This window comes from Malaclemys terrapin, chromosome 15, assembly GCF_027887155.1.
Source record: "Malaclemys terrapin pileata isolate rMalTer1 chromosome 15, rMalTer1.hap1, whole genome shotgun sequence".
NCBI classification, from domain to species: domain Eukaryota; kingdom Metazoa; phylum Chordata; order Testudines; family Emydidae; genus Malaclemys; species Malaclemys terrapin.
In genome coordinates, this window is record NC_071519.1 from 8,930,852 (window position 1) to 8,954,576 (window position 23,725).

Genomic DNA, 23,725 nt, shown 5'->3' on the forward strand with positions numbered 1-23,725 from the left:
TTCTTCTTTGTTTGCTCCCATCTTGTTTCCCCGCTGCCCAGGTAGGCAGAGATGCAGGCAACTTCATCCACTGGAGACAGCCCCAGCGAGCGCTGCATCCCGCCCCGGGGTGGTATTTGCAAGACACAGGAAGGGAGCAGCTGGGAGCGGTGGCTGCTGGGAAGAAGGAGGCAGGAGCCGGGAGAACAAAACCCAGGGGTGGGGGGCAGCTCCTGGGGGCGGGGCTCTGGCACAGACCGAACTCTGTTGTTGCCTTGTGTGATCCGGGAGCCCGGGCTGGTCAGCTGCTGCTCCCCGGGGTCTGTGCGGGGGAGATCTCGTCATTAAAGCTCCTTCCCTGCCGCGCCGGGCGAGCTGGGACGTTCTCCAGGGGAACCAGCCTCCTAGAGCCCCGGACTCTGTCACCATCAGCTCCGGCGCCAGAGACTCCAAGTGAGTGAGAGACCCCGGGGGAAGTGCGGGGGAGGGGCAGGAAAGTGACTCTCTGCCCAAGGGATCCGCAGCAGTTGCAGCCCCCGGGGATCTGCTCCCTGGTTGTACATGTGCTGCCAGCAGCCCTGGAGCTGCCTGAGCGATAGCGGAGCTGCTGTTCTCCGCTGCAGCCAGGGTCTGCCCCAGGCACCGCTGAGATTCCGGTGGGGACAGAGAATGGGGCCCGGGAAGGGAAAGGAGGGGAGAAGCCGGAGTTGCAGGGAGGGGAAGGGCAGTGGGACACGTGGGGGATTGAACGTGCTCTGTGCAGCTAGGAAAATCCAGGGGGAGAAATGTGTGTGAGTCGGGGGGTGAGATATTTCCATCCTTTTACTGTTCGTGCCACTTCCCTCTCAAATACTGAAACAATTCTCTCTAGTTCTTTCCCTTTTCTCTCCCCTTACCACATATGGCTATAAAATCCAAGGAGATTCCCTCGTTTTCCCTAAAACGGACTCTCTATTCTCTTATTTTGCCCAATTTCCTCTGTAATTCTCAAATTGCCATTTAAATTCTCCTCAGATTTGGGATGTTAACCCAACCCATTTTATCTGAAGCAATTTGTCCTTGTTTAGGTGGGAATTTGCTGTCCTGTGTCATTCCCCCAAAGTGGGTGGTAGTTAGTAGGTGCTGTTTGGGGGAGCCCACAGACATGGCTGCCTCTGGGGTGGAGATGGGGTGGCCGTTCTCTGCCAGAAACAGGGCATGGCTGAACAGGAGGGAAAGGGAGGAGCCAGTGTCCCCATGGAGCCTGCACAGACCCTTTGGTTCTGTTCCTTTCTAACATTTTGTTCAGAGACTTTATTACTGGGGAGGCTGAAAAATCTCTCTGTGGGCTTAGCCTGGCAGGAGGGGCCAGGTCTACCTGTAATAAAGAGATCATGCATGTTTCCAGCATGGCAGAATCTGGGATGTGTCTCTGCAGGGAAAGATCCTGGGGGAATCCTGAGGTGAAATTAACTAAAGCCTGTTCTGAAACCTCCACAGTTGCCCTTCTCGCCCTGCCAGGCTGCAGGATGACGTCCATGTTTTGCTCCACCTCATCATATCCTCTCATGGGACAGGAAAGAGAAATGGCTGCGGTGGAACCAGTTCAGGTAGGGATTATAGGGGGGCGGGGGGTGTTGCTGGTGGATTCCTGCTGGAGGGAGAGGGACAGCAAATACACAGGAGGTGGGAGGTTTGGGCAGTCTGGTTTGGAGGTTGGAGTATGCCAAAAAATTCACAGGGTGGAGAATGGGAGGAGGCCAGGGTGTAGCAAACCTGTTGGGACTTGTTTAATATGTGGCTTACATTCTAGGAAGGGACCCATGAGGTTAGAAGGTGGAAATGCCCTAATTTGTGGAACGGGAAACAACCCACCTAGGTGGGACTAGGAAAATGGACCAGAATCCCAGTGCTGGAGCCTGACCTGATTAACCAGCGGCTGCTATGAGATATAGAGGGGGCACCCACCAGTAAGGCTTAGGGAGGGGTTTTTAACCTTTTTCTTTCTAAGGCCCCTCAATGTGATATAAAAACTCAACTGCCCGGCATATGCATGGTTTTCTGCATATAAAGGCCAGGGTTGGAAACCAGGGCAATTGCCTGGGGGCCCATGTGACAGGGCCCCCTGCAAAACTAATTGTTCAAGCTTTGGCTTCAGCCACTGGTGGCAGGGCTCATGGCCTCAGGCTTCGGTCCCAGGCAGTGAGGTCTGTGCTTTCTGCCCTGGGCCCAAGCGAGTCTAACACTGCTCTACTTGGAAGACTCCCTGAAACCTGCTCGCAGTCCCTCAGAGGTCCAGGGACCCCTGGTTGAGAACCATTCCTTTAGGGAATATGACCCTCCTCCATATCCAGCTCCAGAGCTGGCCTTAGAGAAAATGGTGCCTTGGATGAACTTGTATTTTGGTGCCCCCCATCCCCCTGGCCCTCACGGGCTCCCCACCACCATGTCCAGACCCCAATCGCTCCCTCTAGTCCTTAATTTGTATTGAAAGAAGTGCCAGAGCTCAGCCCTAGCACAAATTCAGCACTGGTGGGGCGGCCTCAAAGCAGCAGCTGCTGGCCAAGTGCCCAGCTCTGAAGGCAATGCCACCGCCAGCAGCAGCGCAGAAGTAAAGGTGGCCTGGTATATGGTGTATTGTGTAGCCTTTTATTTTATTTAAAGTGCATTTTGTAATGTGGTATTACACCACCATCTGTTCGTCTCTGGTGGCTACAGTGTGAAACTTAACAGAGTGAAAGTAGCCTCTGCTACTTGCTTCAAATGTAGTCTCTAGGAACACATAAAGACCAAGGGTAGTGACCACACAGACATTCACAAGTACAAGGTCTAGTCGGTTTTACAAGTTTTATTAAAGTTACAATTTAAATTATGACTACCCAAGCATATAGAGATTCTATAAAGACTTTTGCAAAAGTTACAAAACTAGATCTACTCACATCTTTAACAATACTATTAGGGTCTGATGAGTCTCTCATGGATTGATCATCAGTAGAGGAATGGTTCCTGCTTGAATTTCCCATAGGGAGCTCAATTTTCCTGCTCTGGGCACCCCCTTTTTATAATGTGATGCTGATTATACCTCATTAGCATTGACACACCACCTGTATTCTGTGGTTAAAGCACATTTGAAAACAGAGGTGACTTTACAGAATTTTTTTATTGAAAATTAATCTTCCAGCTAATTTTTCACTCTGTTACCACTTGACACCTCTTTTCTCATAATCTTAGAGTATCGTGTTATTCCTCAGTCATTTAATTATATCCGCAATTCTTAGCTCCAAGGCCTAAAACAGCTAAGCTAAAATCCTGCAGGTCTCAGCCTACAGGCCTGGCGTTTCAACCCTATTTACTTAGATACCTAATATATGATTATTCTCACTACATACCGATCAATCTATTCTCTATTTAGCATATGATGATTCTATATGACATAATGTGTTAGTTATTTATAACACCACACAATAAATGAACGAACGGTAAACTAAAATAATTGGCTGCCATTCCCACCCTTACTTCTACACTGCTGCTGTGTCTCGTGGTGCCCGGCATTCTGCCTGCAGCTCAAAACGGGCTTTGCGCTCTCAGGCGCATTTTGCTGGAGCCCCAGATATCCTGCCGCCCTGTGGCCGCTCCTGGCTCCCCAGGGGCCATTTCAGATTTTGGGGAGGAGGGCAACTTTAACTGTGATTCCAGGGGCTATGGAGGCACATGAAAACTGTAGGGTTTTTTGCAGAAAATAACTTAGAAATTCACTGATGAGCACTGTATCTAATTGTCATATAAAGAAAGATCAATCTATACTGACTCCAATTACAGCCACATATTAAATTTAAAAGTAAATTTAGAACAATCAGGAGCGAAAACAGCAAGATATTCCCTATCCTAAACCTTGAAGTATCAGTTCTGGAGCTTTGATGCAGGTATCAGAAACACAAGTTTGATACTTTGCACCCTGTCTTTAGTAGAGAGAAATAAAACTAGAGAAAGTAAGCAGATTTTACTTAACAGACACACTCTGTGTTATTGCCATTATCTCCTCTGTTTTAGTCAATTGTTTTTCACTCCACTGAAAACATATTTACTTAATTTTATATACGTGATTATTTTTTTCTCTTTTATTAAGAACGGGAATTTATTTTTCTAGTTATTTTGGCATTTATGTTTACTGATCACAATCATGTATGTGACTCACTACAATTTTATTCCATCATTGCTATTAGTATCATACTTGGAACTGCATTTATTTTCATAGACATTGTAAGTTACTTTCCAGATATAACTATATCATGAAGTTTGGGGGAGACAGGGCCCTGCACCTCCCCCACTTCCTGCGATTCACTGTGACTCTCAGCCAGCCAGTAAAACAGAAGGTTTATTAGACGACAGGAACACGGTCCAAAACAGAGTTTGTAGGTATAGACAGCAGGACCCCTTGGTCAGGTTCATCTTGGGGGGGTAGGGAGCCAGACCCGGGTTCTGGCCTCCCTCCATTTTCCAGCCAGCTCCAAACTGAAAAGCCCCCTCGAGCCGTCACCTCCAGCCACGCCCCGGCTCCTCCTCCAGCCTTTGTCCAGTTTCCCCAGGCCGAAGGTGTCACCTGGCCCCGTCCCCATCTGGGCTCAGGTTACATGCTCAGCTATCATCCCTCAAGTGAAGTCACACCTTGATATCCCATCACCAATGTAGACAGTACCAGTAAAATTCCCCTGCAACATCCCCAGGTCAACCCTCCCCACTCCCTACTTCCTCACAAACTAAGGCCTCAGCTACACTTGAGAATTCACAGCCGGGGCAGCGCTGGGAAGCACAAGTGTAGTCGCGCCACCAGCGCTGCGAGAGCTCTCTTGCTACACTGTATGTACTCCACCTCTCCGAGGGGAGTAGCTTGCAGCACTGCGAGCGAGCATGCAGTACTGCAGGCGTTGATTACACTGGTGCTTTACAGTGCTGCACTCGCTGCACTTGGGGGGGGCGTTTTCACACCCCTGAGCGCAGCAAGTTGCAGGGCTGTACAGCACCAGTGTAGCCAAGGCCTAAAAATCCAATTTGAAGATAAGTGATCTGCATCTGCAGTGTCTGAAGTTTTGAGTTTACCTAATTTTTTTTAAAACAAGCACTGCTGAGGCAAGTACATGCAAAATTGACATTCTATTATTTGATAGTACCATTTTAAATAATGAATGACAAAGCCCAATACGGTAATAACAGTAATAATGATAATTACTCCAGCCGGGCCAGGTTAGACATTGTAGAACTCGTTACTCAAAGAATTGAATTTAAGCATAAGACAGAAATAAAATTATGCAAAGCACAGACCAGTTAAAAAGCTAAAATAACAGCACTGTAATCCTGAACGAATGTGGAAGAATAAAATTACAGAGAATATATGTACTTTGCTCATTTTGAGAGGAAGCAAAAAGAAGTAATAACAGTAATTGAAATGTGTATTGTGCGGTGAGTGTGTGTGTGTGTTGGGGAAGTGTGAGACACAGCACGCTGTCACTTTTAGCAGAGTGGCACTCACTAGTCTGAAGGCTCATTCACGCAGCAGCTCCCACTCCTGACCCAGGGGCAGCAGCAGAGAATCTTCTCCTCCCACCTCAGCTCAGCAGAGACTGGGCACAGAGGCAGGAGGGTGGAGCCACCCCGACATCAGCAAACCCCCCCACACACACGCACACAGAAGGCTCCTGGGAGGAGCTTGGCCAGAGGCAGCTCCAAGTGGGGGATGGGGGCAGGGCTGCAGGAACAGTTAGTCCTAGTCTACACTAGGCATTTATGTCGAAGTTAGCGCCGTTACATCGAATTAACCCTGCACCCGTCCACACAACAAAGCTATTTAGTTCGACATAGAGGTCTCTTTAATTCGACTTCTGTACTCCTCCCCGACGAGTAGCGCTAAATTCGACCTGGCCATGTCGAATTAGGCTAGGTGTGGATGGAAATCGACGCTAATAGCTCCGGGAGCTATCCCACAGTGCACCACTCTGTTGACGCTCTGAACAGCAGTCTGAGCTCGGATGCTCTGACCAGCCACACAGGAAAAGCACCCTTTGCATCCTAATTTTTTCTGCATCTTCTGCAGCCTCAGGTAAGGGCTGTGCTCTTGCCCCCTGATCACTGGCTATTAACAGATTTCTCTGTTCTTGATTTGTAGCTTTCTTTCTAAAGCTTATCCTCTTTTCTGAACACAACTTTTCCAGGGCTTTTTTGCCAAGTCCCTCATATGCTCTTTGCTCAGCCATTGCAGCAGCTCTTTAACCAACAAAACTCTTAATCCCAAAATTCAAATTTGGATGGTGTGGGGTTCTGACCCAAAGCTTATTTGACCTGGTTCTGTGGATCCAAGCACGACTATGCCACTGTGACAATGCAGTTCTGGTGGAACCCAACTGAGAGTGCCAACTCAGGACAAATTGCTCAAATAGGGCAGTTACAGCCCAAGGCTGGGTTTTTTTCCACCTCTAAGGCAAAGCAAACCAGCCAGACTAGGAGGACTTCGGTCTCACCCCACTGGCTAACCGCAAGTCTCACAAGCAATCTCCTTAGACACTCCAGTTTCCCAGTATTACCACCAGTGCCACTCGTTATGGGGACAAATGGTTATGAAAACCAATACCCCAGTAAAAGAAAAAGGTTCTCCTGATCCCAAAGGACCAAGCCCCAGACCCAGGTCAATATACAAATCAGATCTTACCCACAAATCACGCTGTTGCCAATCCTTCAGAATCTAAAATCTAAAGGTTTATTCATAAAAGGAAAAAGATAGAGATGAGAGTTAGAATTGGTTAAATGGAATCAATTACATATAGTAATGGCAAAGTTCTTGGTTCAGGCTTGCAGCAACGATGGAATAAACTGCAGGTTCAAATCAAGTCTCTGGAATACATCCCCCGCTGGGATGGGTCCTCAGTCCTTTGTTCAGAGCTTCAGTGTAGCAAAGTTCCTCCAGAGGTATGAAGCAGGATTGAAGACAAGATGGAGATGAGGCATCAGCCTTATATAGTCTTTTCCAGGTGTAAGAACACCTCCTTGTTCTTACTGTGGAAAATTACAGCCAAATGGGGTCTGGAGTCACATGGGCCAGTCCCTGCATACTTCGCTGAGTTACAAGGCATATCTGCCTTCTCTCAATGGGTCCATTGTACAGCTGATGGTCCTTAATGGGCCATCAAGCAGGCTAGGCAGAGCTAATCTCAGCTTGTCTGGGACGTCACCCAGAAGCATAGCATAAGTTTGCCATACAGACAGTATAGAGCCAATATTCATAACTTTAACTACAAAACTGATACACACATATAGACAGCATAATCATAACCAGTAAACCATAACCTTGTCCTAGACACCCCATTTCCCCTTTATACAAGATTTGGGTGCCACTACAGGACCTTGGTTGCAACAATGATCTAGACGGTCCCAGTTTATGTCAATAACGTCACAACATGTCAGAGAGAGGATACAGCCGGGATGCAACGCAGTGCCGTGTGAAAATCAAGGAGCTGAGACAAGGCTACCAGAAGACCAAAGAGGCAAACGGACGCTCCGGATCCCATCCCCAGACATCCCGTTTCTACGAGGCACTGCATTCCATCCTAGGTGCGGCCGCCACCACTACCCCACCACTGACCGTGGACTCTGAGGATGGGATATTGTCCACGGCCGGTTCCTCGGACATGTTAGCAGATGGGGAAGATGAGGAAGGAGATGAGGAGGACGAGGCAGTCGACAGCGCTTACAACGCTGATTTCCCCGACAGCCAGGATCTCTTCATCACCCTTACAGAGATCCCCTACCAACCGTCCCCAGCTGTTAACCCGGACACAGAATCTGGGGAAGGATCAGCCAGTAAGTGTTTAAAACATCTAAACATTTATTTTTAACAGAACAGGAATATTAAGAATAACAACAATGGGTTTCTCATGATTAGTTTGCCCTAGGCGCTTAACATTTTAGTCCTGGGCAGTGCAACTATTGAAAAAAAATCTAACAATGTCCGGTTTAGCATGATTGTTCTGCCCAAGCCGCTCTACTTTTTAGTCACTGCCAGTGCAGCTAGAGTAAAATGCAGTCTATATGTCCGGGGATAGAGCAGTAATCCTCCTGGGACATCTCGAGGAAGCTCTCCTGGAGGTAATTGGAAAGCCGTTGCATCAGGTTCCTGGGGAGAGTGGCCTTATTGGGTCCTCCGTAGTATGACACGTTGCCGCGCCACGAGACAATCAAGTACTCAGGGATCATTGCTCTGCACAGCAGGGCGGCATACGGCCCTGGTCTTTGGAGGCTTTCCCGAAGCATTCTTTCTTTCTCGCTGTCGGAGATCCTCATGAGGGTGATGTCGCTCATGGTGACCTGCTTTGAATTAGGTAGGGGAATGTTACTGTTGGGACTGCTTGCCCGTTCCTTTACAGAACTGTAACCGCTGGTTTGCGGCCACTCAGTGGAAGTGGGAGAGGGGCAGCCTACAGGGATCGCGAGGGGGTGGGACAGGGGCAGAGTTTCTGCTTGCCGGATTGCTGGCAGCAGGGACTGACATTGCTTTCAATGTGAAATGAGGCCAGTGCTAATATTAAAGTTTTAAGCTGCCACAAGTCTACGGCTTACCATGTCTGCCTGCTACAGAAATTCCGGTGTCCTGCCCCGCTTCTCAAATCTGCTGTGCAAGACCCCAGGCACTGAATGCGAAGGCCGAGAATTCGACCTTGTGCTGAGTGCGCATGTGATAGGTGCTGTGCATGGTCTTGTTCACAGAGAAAGACTATGTTCTTTGTTCACAACTACATTTATCTTTCTGAGGAATTCACTCCCTTTTTCCCATTCCCACAGCCACATCTGCGACTGTCTCACAACCTAGCCTGGCATCACACTCCCAGAGGCTAGCGCAGATTAGGCGTAGGAAGAAGAGGACACGGGAGGACATGTTCTCGGAGCTTATGGCCTGCTCCCGAGCCCAGGCAGCACAGCAGACCCAATGGCGGGAGAACTTGTCCCAAATGCACCAAGCAAACATGGATCGGGAGGAGAGGTGGCGGCAGGAAGACCAGCAGGCGACTCAAACGCTGCTTGGACTAATGAGGGAGCAAACGGACACGCTCCGGCGCCTTGTGGATGTTCTGCAGGAACGGAGGCAGGAGGACAGAGCCACGCTGCAGTCCATCTCTAACCGCCCTCCCCCGCCACCAAGTCCCATACCCACCTCACCCAAAGTGCAAAGAAGGAGAGGCGGCAGAGTCCATGCTAACTCTCACTCCACCCCTGCAGAGAGCTCTAGTAGCAGAAGGCTCTCATTCCCCAAAATTTGACAAGTTCTTTCCTTCCCGCCTCACACAAGCCCCCGTCCAAGTTTCACCTCCCAGTTCCATGTGTAGTTGATAATAAAAAATACGTTTCTGTTAATTACTGTTTCCATCATGTTCTTTTGGAGGAGGGGGGGAAGGTGGGGGAAGGGGGTTGGTAATTTGACAGGACAGTCACCTTTGGCAGGGTACATAGGCGGGGGCAGGTCCAGCAGCAGGGCACATACACAGTGCAGTCACTAGTTATCCTGGTCAGTCTGGGAGGTGGTTTTCATGTTCTGTGGTGGGGGGTGGGTTGCTCTGTGACTTTGTGGCGGGGGAGGGCAGTTACAGATCTTAAGCGGCTGTCCTTATCCTGGATCACAGAGCCACGCAGCAGGGGATTTGTAACCATCCTCCCCCTGCCACAAAGTCACATCGCCCCCCCCATACACACAGTCCCGATCAGGAGGGGTGACAGGCTCCGTTGAAACAACCAGTCCACCACAGCGGAGCCTGTCAATCCTGGAGTTTAGAAGCTTCATTTGCGTCACTACACTACACCCGCTCCCCACCACAGTCTACATCCCAGTTTTAAAACATTCCCGCGAAAACAGTAATAAAGACAACGGTGTTCATTAACAAAGTAGAAGTGATTTTATTTCGAAACGTGTGTTGGAAGGGGGGGAGAAGGGGGTATGTAACTGGAGAGGATAGTCAACATTAACTGGGTAAAGAAACGGGGGCAGGTTCAGCTTCTCTGTACACAAACTTTACAGTCACAGGTTACCCTGCTCAGTCAGGAACCTAGCTTTCAAAGCCTCCCGGATGCACAGCGCGTCCCGCTGGTCTCTTCTAATCACCCGACTGTCTGGCTGGGCGTAATCAGAAGCCAGGCTATTTGCCTCAACCTCCCACCCCGCCATAAAGGTCTCTCCCTTGCTCTCACAGAGATTGTGGAGCACACAGCAAGCTGCTATAACAATGGGGATATTGGTTTCGCTGAGATCACAGCGAGTCAGTAAGCTTCTCCATCTCCCCTTGAGATGGCCAAAAGCACACTCCACCACCATTCTGCACTTGCTCAGCCGGTAGTTGAAGAGTTCTTTTTCACTGTCCAGGGCGCCAGTATAGGGCTTCATGAGCCAGGGCATTAGCGGGTAGGCTGGGTCCCCGAGGATCACTATAGGCATCTCCACATCCCCAAGAGTTATTTTGTGGTCCGGGAAGTAAATACCTTGCTGCAGCCGTCTAAACAGACCAGAGTTCCTGAAAACACGAGCGTCATGAACCTTGCCCGGCCATCCGACGTAGATGTTCGTAAAACGTCCCCTGTGGTCCACCAGTGCTTGCAGCACCATGGAAAAGTAGCCCTTTCTGTTAATGTACTGGCTGGCCTGGTGGTCCGGTGCCAGGATAGGGATGTGAGTTCCATCTATGGCCCCACCGCAGTTTGGGAATCCCATCGCTGCGAAGCCATCTATGATCGCCTCCACGTTTCCCAGGGTCACTACCTTTGACAGCAGTACATCAACGATTGCCTTGGCTACTTGCATCACAACAACCCCCACGGTAGATTTGCCCACGCCAAAGTGGTTCGCGACTGACCGGTAGCTGTCTGGCGTTGCAAGCTTCCAGAGGGCTATGGCCACTCACTTCTGGACAGTCAGGGCTGCTCGCATCCGGGTGTCCTTGCGCTTCAGGGCAGGGGACAGCAACTCACAAAGTTCAAGGAAAGTTCCCTTCTGCATGCGAAAGTTTCGCAGCCACTGGGATTCAACCCAGACCTGCAGCACTATGCGGTCCCACCAGTCCGTGCTTGTTTCCCGGGCCCAGAATCGCCGTTCTACAGCATCAACATGACCCATTGCCACCGTGATGTCCTCGGCGCTGGGTCCCGTGCTTTCTGAGAGGTCTGTGCTACTCTCAGACTTCAGGCCCTCACCGCGGTGCCGTAGCCTCGCCTGACTTATCTGCATCTGCCTCAGGGAAAGGTGGATGATAAGCTGCGAGGCGTTGAGAGCGGCCACAACTGCAGCGATGGTCGCAGCGTGCTCCATGCTCGCAGTGCTGTGGCGTCCGCGCTGTCACTGACTAGAAAAGTGCGCGAACTGATTTCCCGCCGGCGCTTTCAGGGAGGGAGGGCGGGAGTGATGGACGGATGACGACAGTTACCCAAAAGCACCCTCGAGACATTTTTTTTATGCAGAAGGCATTTGCGGCTCCACCCAGAATTCCAATGGGCAGCGGGGACTGCGGGAACTGTGGGATAGCTGCCCACAGTGCACCGCTTCCAATGTCGACGCTTTCCCCGTTACTGTGGACTCACAAAGTCGAATTACTGTCCTTAGTGTGGACACACACGTTCGACTTTGCAATATCGATTCCAAAAATCCGATTTAAGTAAAATCGAACTACTCTCGTAGTGTTGACATACCCTTACAGCGGCAGACAGCTGAAGAGAAGTGGGGAGAGGAGAGATAGGACACCCCTGCTAGAGAAACCCCCTCAGCAAGGCCCCCCTGGACAGTCATGTAGTCTGCCCACCACTAAGGCTGGCCCTGTCCAGTTCTTCACAATGAGAACAGCATTGGGCTTTCTACCAGTGAGCTCTCCCTGCATCCTGCTAGGGCCTTCATCTCCTGTATGAGTCTCTGGCTAGTAGCTGTGTGATGGATCTGCTGGAGAGACAAGGAGCTCTCTCTTTTCCCCCCCTCACACTGGGGTTTTCTGGATGCTCTGAGCATTGTGGGGTTGGGACTCCTGATTGTGAGCCACCCAAAGCTTCCATTTGATTGGCTCCTTTCCCCCATAAGTGGTGGGGTTGTGACTGGGGTAGCAGGTACTGAGTGTCGGACTCTTCCTCTTTCAGGGGCTGGTGACCTTCGAGGACGTGGCTGTGTATTCCACCAGTGGAGAGGGGGCTCTGCTGGACCCCACTCAGAGAGCCCTCTACAGGGATGTCATGCAGGAGAACTATGAGACGGTGGTCTTGCTGGGTAAGGAGTCCTGTCCCCTTGGTTATTAGAAGCTATGGGGTCTCTAAAGAACCTGAATAGTAATAACGTTATAACTTTATTTGTCATACAAGTGTTGACAAGTTTCCTAGCCCCCCTTTTTTTGCCTTATCTCCCACCAACTAGTATAATTTTTGGATATGTGCCTTTTTGGTGTCATCAGTCATTTTAAAATTGCATTTAAAGTATCCTTATTGGCTGCATTAATAACTAGCATTCATGCCTTTTCTTCATTTTAAGAGGAAAATATGCTGCCTGTAGAATTCTAGATTGAGTAAATTGGTGTATGACTCATTCATGGCTTGTGTGAAAGTCATATGAGCTCAACTTTTGATAGGAGAGCGTATAATGTTGCCATTCAGGACCCCACGGGTGAAGGGAGAACAGAGCTGTGGGAGGGGAGGAAAAGGGGGAGGAGATAATTCTGGGGTGCTAGGACATGGGGAGGTTGTGTGCGGGTTAGAGCTAAGAAGCAGCAGAGAGGGATGAGGTAGTGAGAGACGAGGAGAGAACACAGGAAGCTGCCAAGGTGCCGGGAGGTGGTGATGTCTGAGAGTAATGGAAAGAAGGGGAGTGTAGTGTGGAGGGAGGGCACCCAGGAAGTGGGCTGGGTGGGTCAATGGAAGGGAGGAGAGATTTGGGGATGTAGAGCTGTGGGGGATCCCAGACCATTAGCCCCAAATCCCTACCAAAGCCTTGTCACTTTAGAGCCTACACTCAAGTTTTATTTCTGTTCAGTTTCACTTTATTATACATTTCCTACCAAATATTATTATTTTAACTCTTGACCTCCATCTCCCACTCATTACCCCCCTCCCCGTATAAGCTCCGCATATCTATGCACAGCGACCCTGGCCACCGATCCTGAGTCCTTTCTGCATTTCTCCCTCCCATAGCAGGGCCCCTACCCAGGCACAAATGGGCACTTTGTTGATGATATCACAGGCTGGTAGTGTAGCCTGTACAATTTTTACACCTATAAGATTACATATTAGGGTACAACTTGCCCTTGTACATGGCTACTCATAGTTAATTGAGAAGATGAAATTTGGTGAAAAACATAGAAACTTGATTTAATACAGACAGTTATAATTGAAATCATAGGCAAGGATCAATACACATAACGATAGACTAAGATAAGTATAGTAAAGAGGGTCTTGCACTGTGTGTACTTACAAGTTATGGACACCATTGGAAGCAAAGATCAAGGGGCAAGGGAGCCCATCAGAAGGGAGTTCCTGCTTCAGATTACACTGTCTTGCGGACCCAGCAAAATGAAAAAATGGTAATTAGGAGAGGTATTTTATCCGCTTCCCTATGGTAATAGGATGGCTATATACCCTATCTGCTCCTTTACTCTGATTACAATAATGTCAATAGCTGCCCCAACCCATATGTGGCCTTTGGGAAGTCCATAATTAAGCATCAAGCATTAATACTCATGATTTACATCACTTATTTATTAATAATTCCAATAAATGTGGTCCAATTGCTGACATACTGCATACTAACCTAATTGTTAAAGCCCGCCCCAAACTTCCTTCTTTCAGAATCCTGTGGCATATTGCACCTGTTTGTGGTTCCTCGTTAGTCTCTCAAAATGAGGTTGCAAAATATCTGACCTGGGATTCTCTCCTTAGGCCTATTCAGGTAAATCCCAGACTTCAGCATAACTACTCCCACAAAGCCTCAACCTAATATAAGGCCCTGAACTGTAGCAAGCTTAGGCTATGTCTACACTACCGCAGTAAGTTGACCTACGCTACACAACTCCAGATACATGAATAATGTAGCTGGAGTCGATGTAACTTAGGTCGAGTTACCACAGGGTCTACTTACTTTACTCTTCTCATCAGGGGTAGAGTACACAGGTCGATTGGAGAGTGATCTGCAGTCGATTTGGCGGATCTTTACTAGACCCGCTACATCAACCACTGGATCTATCTCAGAGCTTTGATCCCAGCTGTAGTGTAGTCCCTGCCCTTAATAACCCATTTATTTATGTTCACCTCCTTGCCCCTCCATGCATGTTCCAAGCTAATACGCAATACTCTGATAATGACATTTTACCTCTAGCGAGTATGAAATTGCCCACAAGACATGTGACTAGGTCATAGATCATAAAATCAGGTCGGGGTCAACAGGAGTCAGAGTTTGGAGAGAGTCTTGTCCCCCCTCTCCCCATCCACAGCAGCCACAAGCTGTCTTCCATCCAGGTTCCTTTGACCTTCGAGCCTGTCCCTCCTGAGGTTGTGTGGCCCAGTTCTTGTTTCTTACATTCTCCTTTTCTGGAAGAATTAGAGGCTGTTGCTCCTGAATTTTAGTGTTTAATTCCCCAGCCATCTCCACACGCTGTGGGAGTTTAATTCTCCCTCCCACTACACCTGAGTCACTAGATTTCCTAATTCCCCAAAATGTGCATTTGCAATGTCACAGTTCTGGGGTAGCTAAGCCTTTGACCTGCCTCCATGGTCTGCTCAAGGAATGCCCTCTCAGATATAAGGCCTCTAGCCAGCCCCTCTCTATGGGTAGGGACCCACACGCCTCTCCTTTTTGACTAGGGTTTGAGGATTGCAGCTTGTCCTCCACTGTGTTCACTGGACTAACATCCAGTTCCTGTGCTTTTCTTTCTCTCCAAGGGCTGTGAGCAGTGTGTGTGTGTGTGTGTGTGATAGAGGTGGGAATTTTGGTAATACTTGTATGATGCCAATATGCACCTCAGTTTCCCTCTGTGATTGGTATTGCTATGATTATAAAGAGCAGGAGAGATGAGGTGTTTTGTCACATAGATGTCATGGAGTGGTATGAATGGGTCATTAAGGACTGTCTGGGACCAACCTTCATCAATGGAATACGCAACAGAGACAAGGGAATAATTGTCACCTGTCCATGGGAGGATCTCCGCTTGGCTGAGTGAAGCATACATGGACTTGTTATGTTTTTGGGAGCAGGAAGAACTGGGCTCGCAGATGCAGGATGCTCTACTGGAGTGAAGACAAATGGACAGACACAGTAAAAGGAAACCAAAGCATTTTCTACAGCAGCATGGCTCAAGGGGATTGGCCAATATGGACTATATTGTCTTCTTTGCTTCCCTGTCCTAATCTAAGGACTTTCCAATGCTGTGTTTCAGTTGACTAATAAACCCTGCTATGTTTTCAAAGTCTGCCCAGTGTCACAGCAAACATTTGCTCTGTGCATTGACTGAGGAACAGTCTTTGAATAGGAGTGTCATTCAGCTGGACCTGCTGGCAGAGGTCACAGGTTGAAATAGGAGTGTTGAAGTCAGAGGCTCAGGGTAGTGTAGACCAGGCCTCAGTCTCAGGGTATGTCTACACTACAGGATTAATCCGAATTTATATAATTCGAATTTGGGAAACAGATTGTATAAAGTCGAAATGTATGCGGCCACACTAAGCACATTAATTTGGCGGTGTGCGTCCAAGTACCGGGGCTAGCGTCGATTTCTGCAGCGTTGCACTGTGGGTAGCTATCCCATAGCTATCCCATAGTTCTCGCAGTCTCCCGCGCCCATTGGAATTCTGGGTTGAGATCCCAGTGCCTGATAGGACAAAAAACATCATCGCAGGTGGTTCTGGGTACAGCCTCACCTCCTCCCTCCCTCCCTGCATGAAAGCAACGGATGGCAGACAACCATTTCGCGCCTTTTTTCCTGGGTGAACACTGCAGACTCCATACCACGGCAAGCATGGAGCCCGCTCAGCTCAAGACAGCAGTCATGAACATTGTAAACACCTCACGCGTTCTCGTGGAGTTTATGCTGAGCCAGGACCAGAAAAACGAGGCGAGGAGGCAGCGGCAGTGGCAGTGCAGCGACAAGCATGATGAGGACATGGACATGGACACGGACACAGAATTATGTGAAACCACGGGCCCCGGTGCTTTGGAGATCATGTTGTTAATGGGGCAGGTTCTATCCATGGAACGCCGATTCTGGGCAAGGGAAACAAGCACAGACTGGTGGGACCGCATAGTGTTGCAGGTGTGGGATGATTCCCAGTGGCTGCGGAACTTTCGCATGCGTAAGGGCACTTTCATGGAACTTTGTGACTTGCTGTCCCCTGCCCTGAAACGCCAGAATACCAAGATGAGAGCAGCCCTCACAGTTGAGAAGCGCGTGGCGATAGCCCTGTGGAAGCTTGCAATGCCAGACAGCTACCGGTCAGTCAGGAATCAATTTGGAGTGGGCAAATCTACTGTGGGGGCTGCTGTGATGCAAGTAGCCAAAGCAATCACTCAGGTGCTGCTACGAAAGTTAGTGACTCTGGGAAATGTGCAGGCCATAGTGGATGGCTTTGCTGCAATGGGATTCCCTAACTGAGGTGGGGCGATAGATGGAACCCATATCCCTATCTTGGCACCGGAGCACCAAGCCACCGAGTACATAAACCGCAAGGGGTACTTTTCAATGGTGCTGCAAGCACTTGTGGATCACAAGGGACGTTTCACCAACATCAACGCGGGCTGGGCGGGAAGGGTTCATGACGCTCGCGTCTTCAGGAACACTACTCTGTTTAAAGGGCTGCAGCAAGGGACTTACTTCCCGGACCAGAAAATAACCGTTGGGGATGTTGAAATGCCAATAGTTATTCTTGGGGACCCAGCCTACCCCTTAATGCCATGGCTCATGAAGCCATACACAGGCAGCCTGGACACGAGTCAGGAGCTGTTCAACTACAGGCTGAGCAAGTGCAGAATGGTTGTAGAATGTGCATTTGGCCGTTTAAAAGGTCGCTGGCGTTCATTATTGACTCGCTCTGACCTCAGCCAAAGAAATCTCCCCATTGTTATTTCTGCTTGCTGCGTGCTCCACAATCTCTGTGAAAGTAAGGGGGAGACCTTTATGGCGGGGTGGGAGGCTGAGGCAAATCGCCTGGCTGCTGATTACGCGCAGCCAGACACCAGGGCGATTAGAAGAGCACACCAGGAAGCGCTGTGCATCAGAGAAGCTTTGAAAACCAGTTTCATGACTGGCCAGGCTACAGTGTGAAATATCTGTTTGTTTCTCCTTCATGAAAACCTGCCCCCTTTATTGACTCATTTTCTGTAAGGAACCCACCCTCCCCCTTCCCCCAGCTTGCTTTCAAACCAAATAAAGTCACTATCATTTAAAAATCATTTATTCTTTATTAATAGATTAGAAAAAGAGGGAGGGAACCCGGGTGGGATTTGGGAGGAGGATCGGTGGGAAGGAAAAGGCCACTAAAAAAAGGTTAAAAAAATGACAGCCTTTTGCTTGGGCTGTCCACTGGGGTGGAATGGGAAGGTGTACGGAGCCTCCCCCCCCCTCGCGTTCTTACACGTCTGGGTGAGGAGGACATGGAACATGGGGGGGGTACAGGGGCTGTAGCGGCAGTCTGTTTTCCTGCAGCCGTTCCTGAAGCTCCACCAGACGCCGGAGCATGTCTGTTTGCTCACGCAGCAGCCCCAGCGTTGCATCCTGCCTCCTCTGATCTTCCTGCCGCCACCTCTCATCTCGAGCGTCTCTCCTCTCCTCACGTTGGTCCCTCCTGTCCTCACGTTGGTCCCTCCTGTCCTCACGTTCACTGGCTTCTTTCCTATACTTTGAAACTGTTTCCTTCCACTCATTCAGATGAGCTCTGTCACTGCGGCTGGATTCCATAATTTCTGCAAACATCTCGTCTCGCGTCTTCTTTTTACGACGCCTTATCTGTGATAGCCTTCGGGATGGAGGAGGGAGGCTTGAGGAATTTGCAGCTGCTGTAGGGAGGGGAAAAAAGAGAGAATTGTTTAAAAAGATACATTTTGCAGAACAATGCTTATACTCTTTCACGGTGACCAACACTATTCACATTACATAGCACATGTGATTTCTGTGCAAGGTCGCATTTTGCCTCTTAATACTGAGTGCCTGTGGCTTTGCTGCTAGAGATCACAGGTCCGGGCAACAGAATTCGGCTTGCATGCGGCCATGGTAAGCCATTGTCTTACGGCTTCTGCGCCCTCCTTTCCCACATACCAAGCAAAGCCCGTAGAGTCCTGCAGTTTTTCTGTTAACATTCAGCAGCAGCAGAAAACAAACTAACCACCCCCCCCTCCCGCCATGAATTCTCTGGGATGATCGCTGTACCCCTCCCCCCACCGCGTGGCTGCTTGCAGGGAAGATCCCTGCTAGCCAAACGCGAAAAGCTCAGGGCCAATTTCCCATCTGCGCTTGGCTAACTGCAGGGAAGGATTTATTTTCCGCCACAGGCAAACAGCCCAGTAGGAACGGCCACCTCTGTCCCCTTAATTATGTTCCCGTATTTCAACCAGGTTACCATGAGTGATATCACTCTCCTGAGGATTACACAACAAGATAAAGAACGGATGTTGCTTGAATGCCAGCAAACACCGGGACCATACGCTGCCAGGCTTTGTCAGGCAATGATACCAGATTACTTGCTGCAAGCATGGCGTGGTCAAGTGTCCTACCATGGAGGACGGAATAAGGATGCACTGCCCAGAAACCTTGTGGCAAGGCTTTTGGAGTACCTCCAGGAGAGCTTCATGGAAATGTCCCTGGAGGATTTCCGCTCCATCCCCAGACACGTTAACAGACTTTTCCAGTAGCTGAACTGGCCGCGAATGCATCCCAAGTCCTCAGGGCAAAGTAATCATTAAAAACCGTTTGCTTTTAAAACAAGTTTTATATTTTAAAAGGTAAACTCACCTGAGGTCCCTTCCATGGGGTCATGGTCTTGGATACTGGGTTGGGAGGGTACTTCAGTCAGGGTGATAAAAAGATCCTGGCTGTTGGGGAGAACGGAGTGCTGTGTGCTCTCTGCAAGCTCCTCCTCCTCCTCCTCTCTCCCATCGGCAGAATCCTCAGGTGTCGCTGATGAGACTATCCCCGACCCGGAATCCACGATCACAGGTGGGGTAGTGGTGGTGGCCCCCCCTAGAATTGCATGCAGCTCGGCGTAGAAGCGGCATGTCCGCGGCTCTGACCCAGAGCGACCGTTTGCCTCCTTTGTTTTTTGATAGGCTTGTCTGAGCTCCTTGACTTTCATGCGGCACTGATCTGAGTCCCTATTGTGGCCTCTCTCCATCATGCCCTTGGAGATTTTTTCAAAAGTTTTGGCATTTCGTCTTTTAGAACGAAGTTCTGCTAGCACTGAATCCTCTCCCCATATAGCGATCAGATCCAGTACCTCCCTCACGGTCCATGCTGGTGCTCTTTTTCGATTATTGGCCTGCATGGTTACCTGTGCTGATGAGCTATCTGTGGTCACCTGTGCTCTCCACGCTGGGCAAACAGGAAATGAAATTCAAATGTTCGCGGGGCTTTTCCTGTCTACCTGGACAGTGCATCCGAGTTTAGATTGCTGTCCAGAGCGGTCACAATGATGCACTGTGGGATAGCTCCCGGAGGCCAATACCATCGAATTACGGCCACACTATCCCTAATTCGAAATGTTAAAATCGATTTTGGCACTACTCTGCTCGTCGGGGTGGAGTTCAGAAATCGATTTAAAGGGCCCTTTATTTCGAAATAAATGGCGTCGTTGAGTGGACGGTTGCAGGGTAAATTCGAATTAACGCTGATAAAACCGAATTAAAGTCGTAGTGTAGACCAGGCCTCAGGTGCTGAAGCTACATGGCCTATCCTTCTGGAAGAGTGGGACCCCTAGGGGGGGTCTAGTGCACTGAAGGGGCACCTCCCAAGGACTGTTTAAAAGCCAGGGCATTGCACAGATCCTGTTCTTCCATGACAGTGTGTCAGAGGTTAAGCCTTATGGGGAAAAGATATAAAACAAGAAAAGGATCTAAATGTTTATTTACCATTGCAACCTCATCAGTCCTCGTGGAAATCCCGGATCAGTTCCAAAATGTATTAAATCCTTCCTTAAAGGCTTACCTTTTGGTTATCAGGTCATGCCAGTTTTGTTAGAGGGCTTTCCCTTCACTCTCCCACTTCACTGGTTCTTGTCAGGCAGACAGCGAGCAGCAAAACACGAGAAGTCTGAAGCGCAGACAATGCGATGTTTATTGGGGTTAGTTTCCAAGCAAGCATATTCTGAAGCCCTTCACACCAGTCGGGCTTATCTCGATACACTGATATAGTTTGTTTACCCCGTGTCCCCCTTCCCAGCTCTAATGCTGCTGAGCTTTACCTGCATCCCCGTTCCCTGTTCCCTTTCCCCCCCCTTAACAAACATGATTCCAATTTCCCTTCCCCTTCCTGTTTGACCGTGTTTATATAATAATATTCTCAGCTATACCTTAACCAATCATTGTACTGAAATTTAACTAACCAATTCTAACATGTTGTAACATAATTCTCTAACCAATTATATCCCACTACCCTAATTAACTTGCATCTAGCAAAATTAATTATACAGCAAACAGAAACAATTAGAGAACCAGACTAATGAACCATGTAAAAGTGGTGGCCATAAAGATAAAACAAAATACAAATGTGGGTTTCACAACCACAACCATTAATAAGTGATTTCTTGCCAGACAGGATGCTATCAAACTAAGTTTTCTTTAACCATCTTAAGGTCTGTTTCTTTATCTGGTGGTGATGGGCACTATCTGGACAGGATCGTATTCCTAACAGCCCAATAGCACCTTATTTCAGTGTGACTTGTTTGGGATGTGAGGATGTGACCATACGCTTCCCAGCTTATGGCTGCCCCTGCTGCTTAGCCAAAGGCCTTAGCCTAAGAACAAGGCGTCAGACTCTCCTAGTGAGACAAGGCCCAGACACAGGCAGACTGTGATTTCGATTCTTTGTTTTTATACCCCTGTAAGTAGCTAAGTGATAAAAATGCACCTAAGTTCTTAAGGTATAGGCTTTACAGGAAAGCCTGAATATCACTATTCTAACAGTGGGTTCTACCCCTTCCCCCCATTTTGTGTCTGTCTTGTCTATTTACACTGTAAATTCTTCAGGGCATGGGCCATCTACTATTCTCTGTTGTACTTTGCCTAGCACAATGGGGACCCATTGTTAGTTGGTCCTTAGGTACTAAGTTAGTAAATATGAATCATAATAATAACTCTCCTGCCACTTTGAGCCAAGGAAGCTGGCCTTGGGATGTTACTGCTTTAAAATGAGCTGGGGTTAAAACCATGGAATATTCTTTGTGACAAATATCGCACAAATTCCACTGACCTCCCTTGTTTTCATTGCCTGGAGTAGGGTTTCCAGTTTCCAAACCTGATGTGATCTCACACCTGGAACGAGGGGAAGAGCCGTGGGTCCCTGCCCTCAAGGGCTCTGAGAAAGAAGTGCTCCTGAGAGCTGCCTGCACAGGTGAGGAATTGGTTAAACCAACTCAAAACTCTTTAGGAATACAGGAAACATTTGGGATGCCCTACTAAGACCCTGTGAGCTCTTCAAGTTCAGGATTGTTCTCTGCAGATGTGGAATCATTATGGCAGACGTCACTCATGGCTTCCCTCCTATTCTGACTGACAACTGGCAGCAGGTCCCTCCCTGATCTCACTTTCCCTGAGTGTTCTGGTGAGATGTGAACCAAAACTGATCCCCTCCTCTCTCCTCTGGGGAATGGTTTTGGGGAAAATTAGCTCCTGATAGGTTTGATCTCTCCCACACATATTTTGGTTTGTTCATCCCTTTTTACTTTCCTCTGTCTGAGATGTCCTTTCTTTCTGGTGCAGGGAGTGACCTATGTCTGGATTCTCTGTGTCTCCTATCAGGTGATGGGATGGTGAGTGAGAATGAGGAGGAGAAACCCCAGCAGGAAGATGCTGAGCAAGTAGAACCACATGGAACGTTATCAGGAAGATCCAAAGCTAGTGTTTCCAGGAGTTGTGCACTCCAAGAAAAAGCAAAAGTCTGTGAGACTCAAGGGAGGCCAGAGAGAAACTTCAGTAGCCACTCAGACTTTATAACACATGACAGAATCAACTTGGAAGAGACACGCTACATGTGCTCTGAGTGTGGGAAAAGCTTCAATAGGCGCTCAAACCTTATCAGACATCAGAGAATCCACAAAGGAGAGACACCATATATGTGCTCTGAGTGCGGAAAAAGCTTCTATGAGCGCTCACACCTTATCACACATTGCAGAATCCACACAGGTGAGAAGCCCTACACGTGCTCTGAATGCGGGAAAAACTTCAATGAGCGCTCTCACCTTATTACACATTGCAGAATCCACACAGGAGAGATGCGCTACACATGCTCTGAGTGTGGGAAAAGCTTCAATCAAAGCTCAGACCTTATCAGACATCAGAGAATCCACACAGGAGAGATGCCCTACACATGCTCTGAGTGTGGGAAAAGCTTCAATCAGAGCTCAGACCTTATCCGACATCAGAGAATCCACACAGGTGAGATGCCCTACACGTGCTCTGAGTGTGGGAGACACTTCCGTCGGAGCTCACACCTTATCAGACATCAGAGAATCCACACAGGTGAGCTGCCCTACACGTGCTCTGAGTGTGGGAGAAACTTCCGTCAGAGCTCTCACCTTATCAGACATCAGAGAATCCCCACAGGAGAGGTGTCCTACATGTGCTCTGAGTGCAGGAAAAGCTTCAGTTGGAACTCAGACCTTATCAGACATCAGAAAATCCACACTGGAGAGATGCCCTACACATGCTCTGAGTGCGGGAAAAGTTTCAATGAACGGTCAAAACTTATCAGACATTGTAGAATCCACACAGGAGAGAAACCCTACACATGCTCTGAGTGCGGGAAAAGTTTCTATGAACGGTCAAAACTTATCAGACATTGTAGAATCCACACAGGAGTGTGACGTTATTGATATAATCTGGGACCATATAGATCATTGCTGCAACCAAGGTCCTGTAGTGGCACGCAAATCTTGTATAAAGGGGGTCAAATGGGGTGTCTAAGACAAGGTTATGGTTTACTGGTTATGATTATGCTGTCTATATGTGTGTATCACTTTTGTAGTTGAAGTTATGAATATTGGCTCTATACTGTCTGTATTTCAAACTTATGCTATGCTGCTGGGTGACATCCCAGACAAACTGGTGTTAGCTCTGCCTAGCCTGCTTGATGGCCCATTAAGGACCATCAGCTATACAATGGACCCATTGAGAGAAGGCAGATACGCCTTGTAACTCAGCAAAGTATGCAGGGACTGGCCCATGTGACTCCAGAATCCATTTTGCTGTAATTTTCCACAGTAAGAACAAAGAGGTGTTCTTACACCTGGAAAAGACTATATAAGGCTGATGCCTCATCTCCATCTTGTCTTCAATCCTGCTTCTTACCTCTGGAGGAACTTTGCTACAAGCTGAAGCTTTGAACAAAGGACTGAGGACCCATCCCAGTGGAGGATGTATTCCAGAGACTTGATTTGAACCTGCAGTTTATTCCATCGCTGCTGCAAGCCTGAACCAAGAACTTTGCCATTACTGTATGTAATTGATTCCATTTAACCAATTCTAACTCTCATCTCTATCTTTTTCCTTTTATGAATAAACCTTTAGATTTTAGATTCTAAA

The 23,725-nt window shown here is 48.5% G+C and overlaps 2 protein-coding genes across 3 annotated transcripts; one reads left to right on the forward strand and one right to left on the reverse strand.

The window, feature by feature from the left end:
- Nucleotides 1-23,725, forward strand: LOC128823039 (zinc finger protein 501-like). Of its 2 annotated transcripts, none has more exons than XM_054005069.1 (5): nucleotides 1-432; nucleotides 1,459-1,568; nucleotides 12,106-12,232; nucleotides 21,423-21,536; nucleotides 21,905-23,725. In XM_054005069.1, exons 2-5 carry the CDS (start codon nucleotides 1,488-1,490, stop codon nucleotides 23,005-23,007), a joined length of 1,425 nt encoding a protein of 474 aa, XP_053861044.1. In that variant the 5' UTR covers nucleotides 1-432; nucleotides 1,459-1,487; the 3' UTR covers nucleotides 23,008-23,725. The 2 variants fall into 2 exon arrangements, with proteins under 2 accessions (XP_053861044.1, XP_053861045.1); XM_054005070.1 differs by having other exon boundaries at nucleotides 2-432; nucleotides 21,944-23,725.
- On the reverse strand, nucleotides 17,376-21,409 carry LOC128823081 (arginine and glutamate-rich protein 1-like). Its single transcript, XM_054005166.1, has 2 exons — nucleotides 18,945-21,409; nucleotides 17,376-17,992 (listed from the first exon to the last, which is right to left on the reverse strand). The coding sequence occupies exons 1-2, from the start codon at nucleotides 19,471-19,473 to the stop codon at nucleotides 17,568-17,570; spliced, it is 954 nt and encodes a 317-aa protein (XP_053861141.1). The 5' UTR covers nucleotides 19,474-21,409; the 3' UTR covers nucleotides 17,376-17,567.

Excerpts from the sequence above, each read along its gene's own strand:
- LOC128823039 (XM_054005069.1), top strand. The coding sequence starts at position 1,488 with ATGACGTCCATGTTTTGCTCCACCTCATCATATCCTCTCATGGGACAG. Across the intron at positions 1,569-12,105 it reads CTGCGGTGGAACCAGTTCAG|GGGCTGGTGACCTTCGAGGA; the intron begins GTAGGGATTATA and ends TTCCTCTTTCAG. Across the intron at positions 12,233-21,422 it reads TGAGACGGTGGTCTTGCTGG|GGTTTCCAGTTTCCAAACCT; the intron begins GTAAGGAGTCCT and ends TGCCTGGAGTAG.
- LOC128823081 (XM_054005166.1), bottom strand. The coding sequence starts at position 19,473 with ATGCAGGCCAATAATCGAAAAAGAGCACCAGCATGGACCGTGAGGGAG. Across the intron at positions 17,993-18,944 it reads CCCCATGGAAGGGACCTCAG|CAGCTGCAAATTCCTCAAGC; the intron begins GTGAGTTTACCT and ends CCCTCCCTACAG.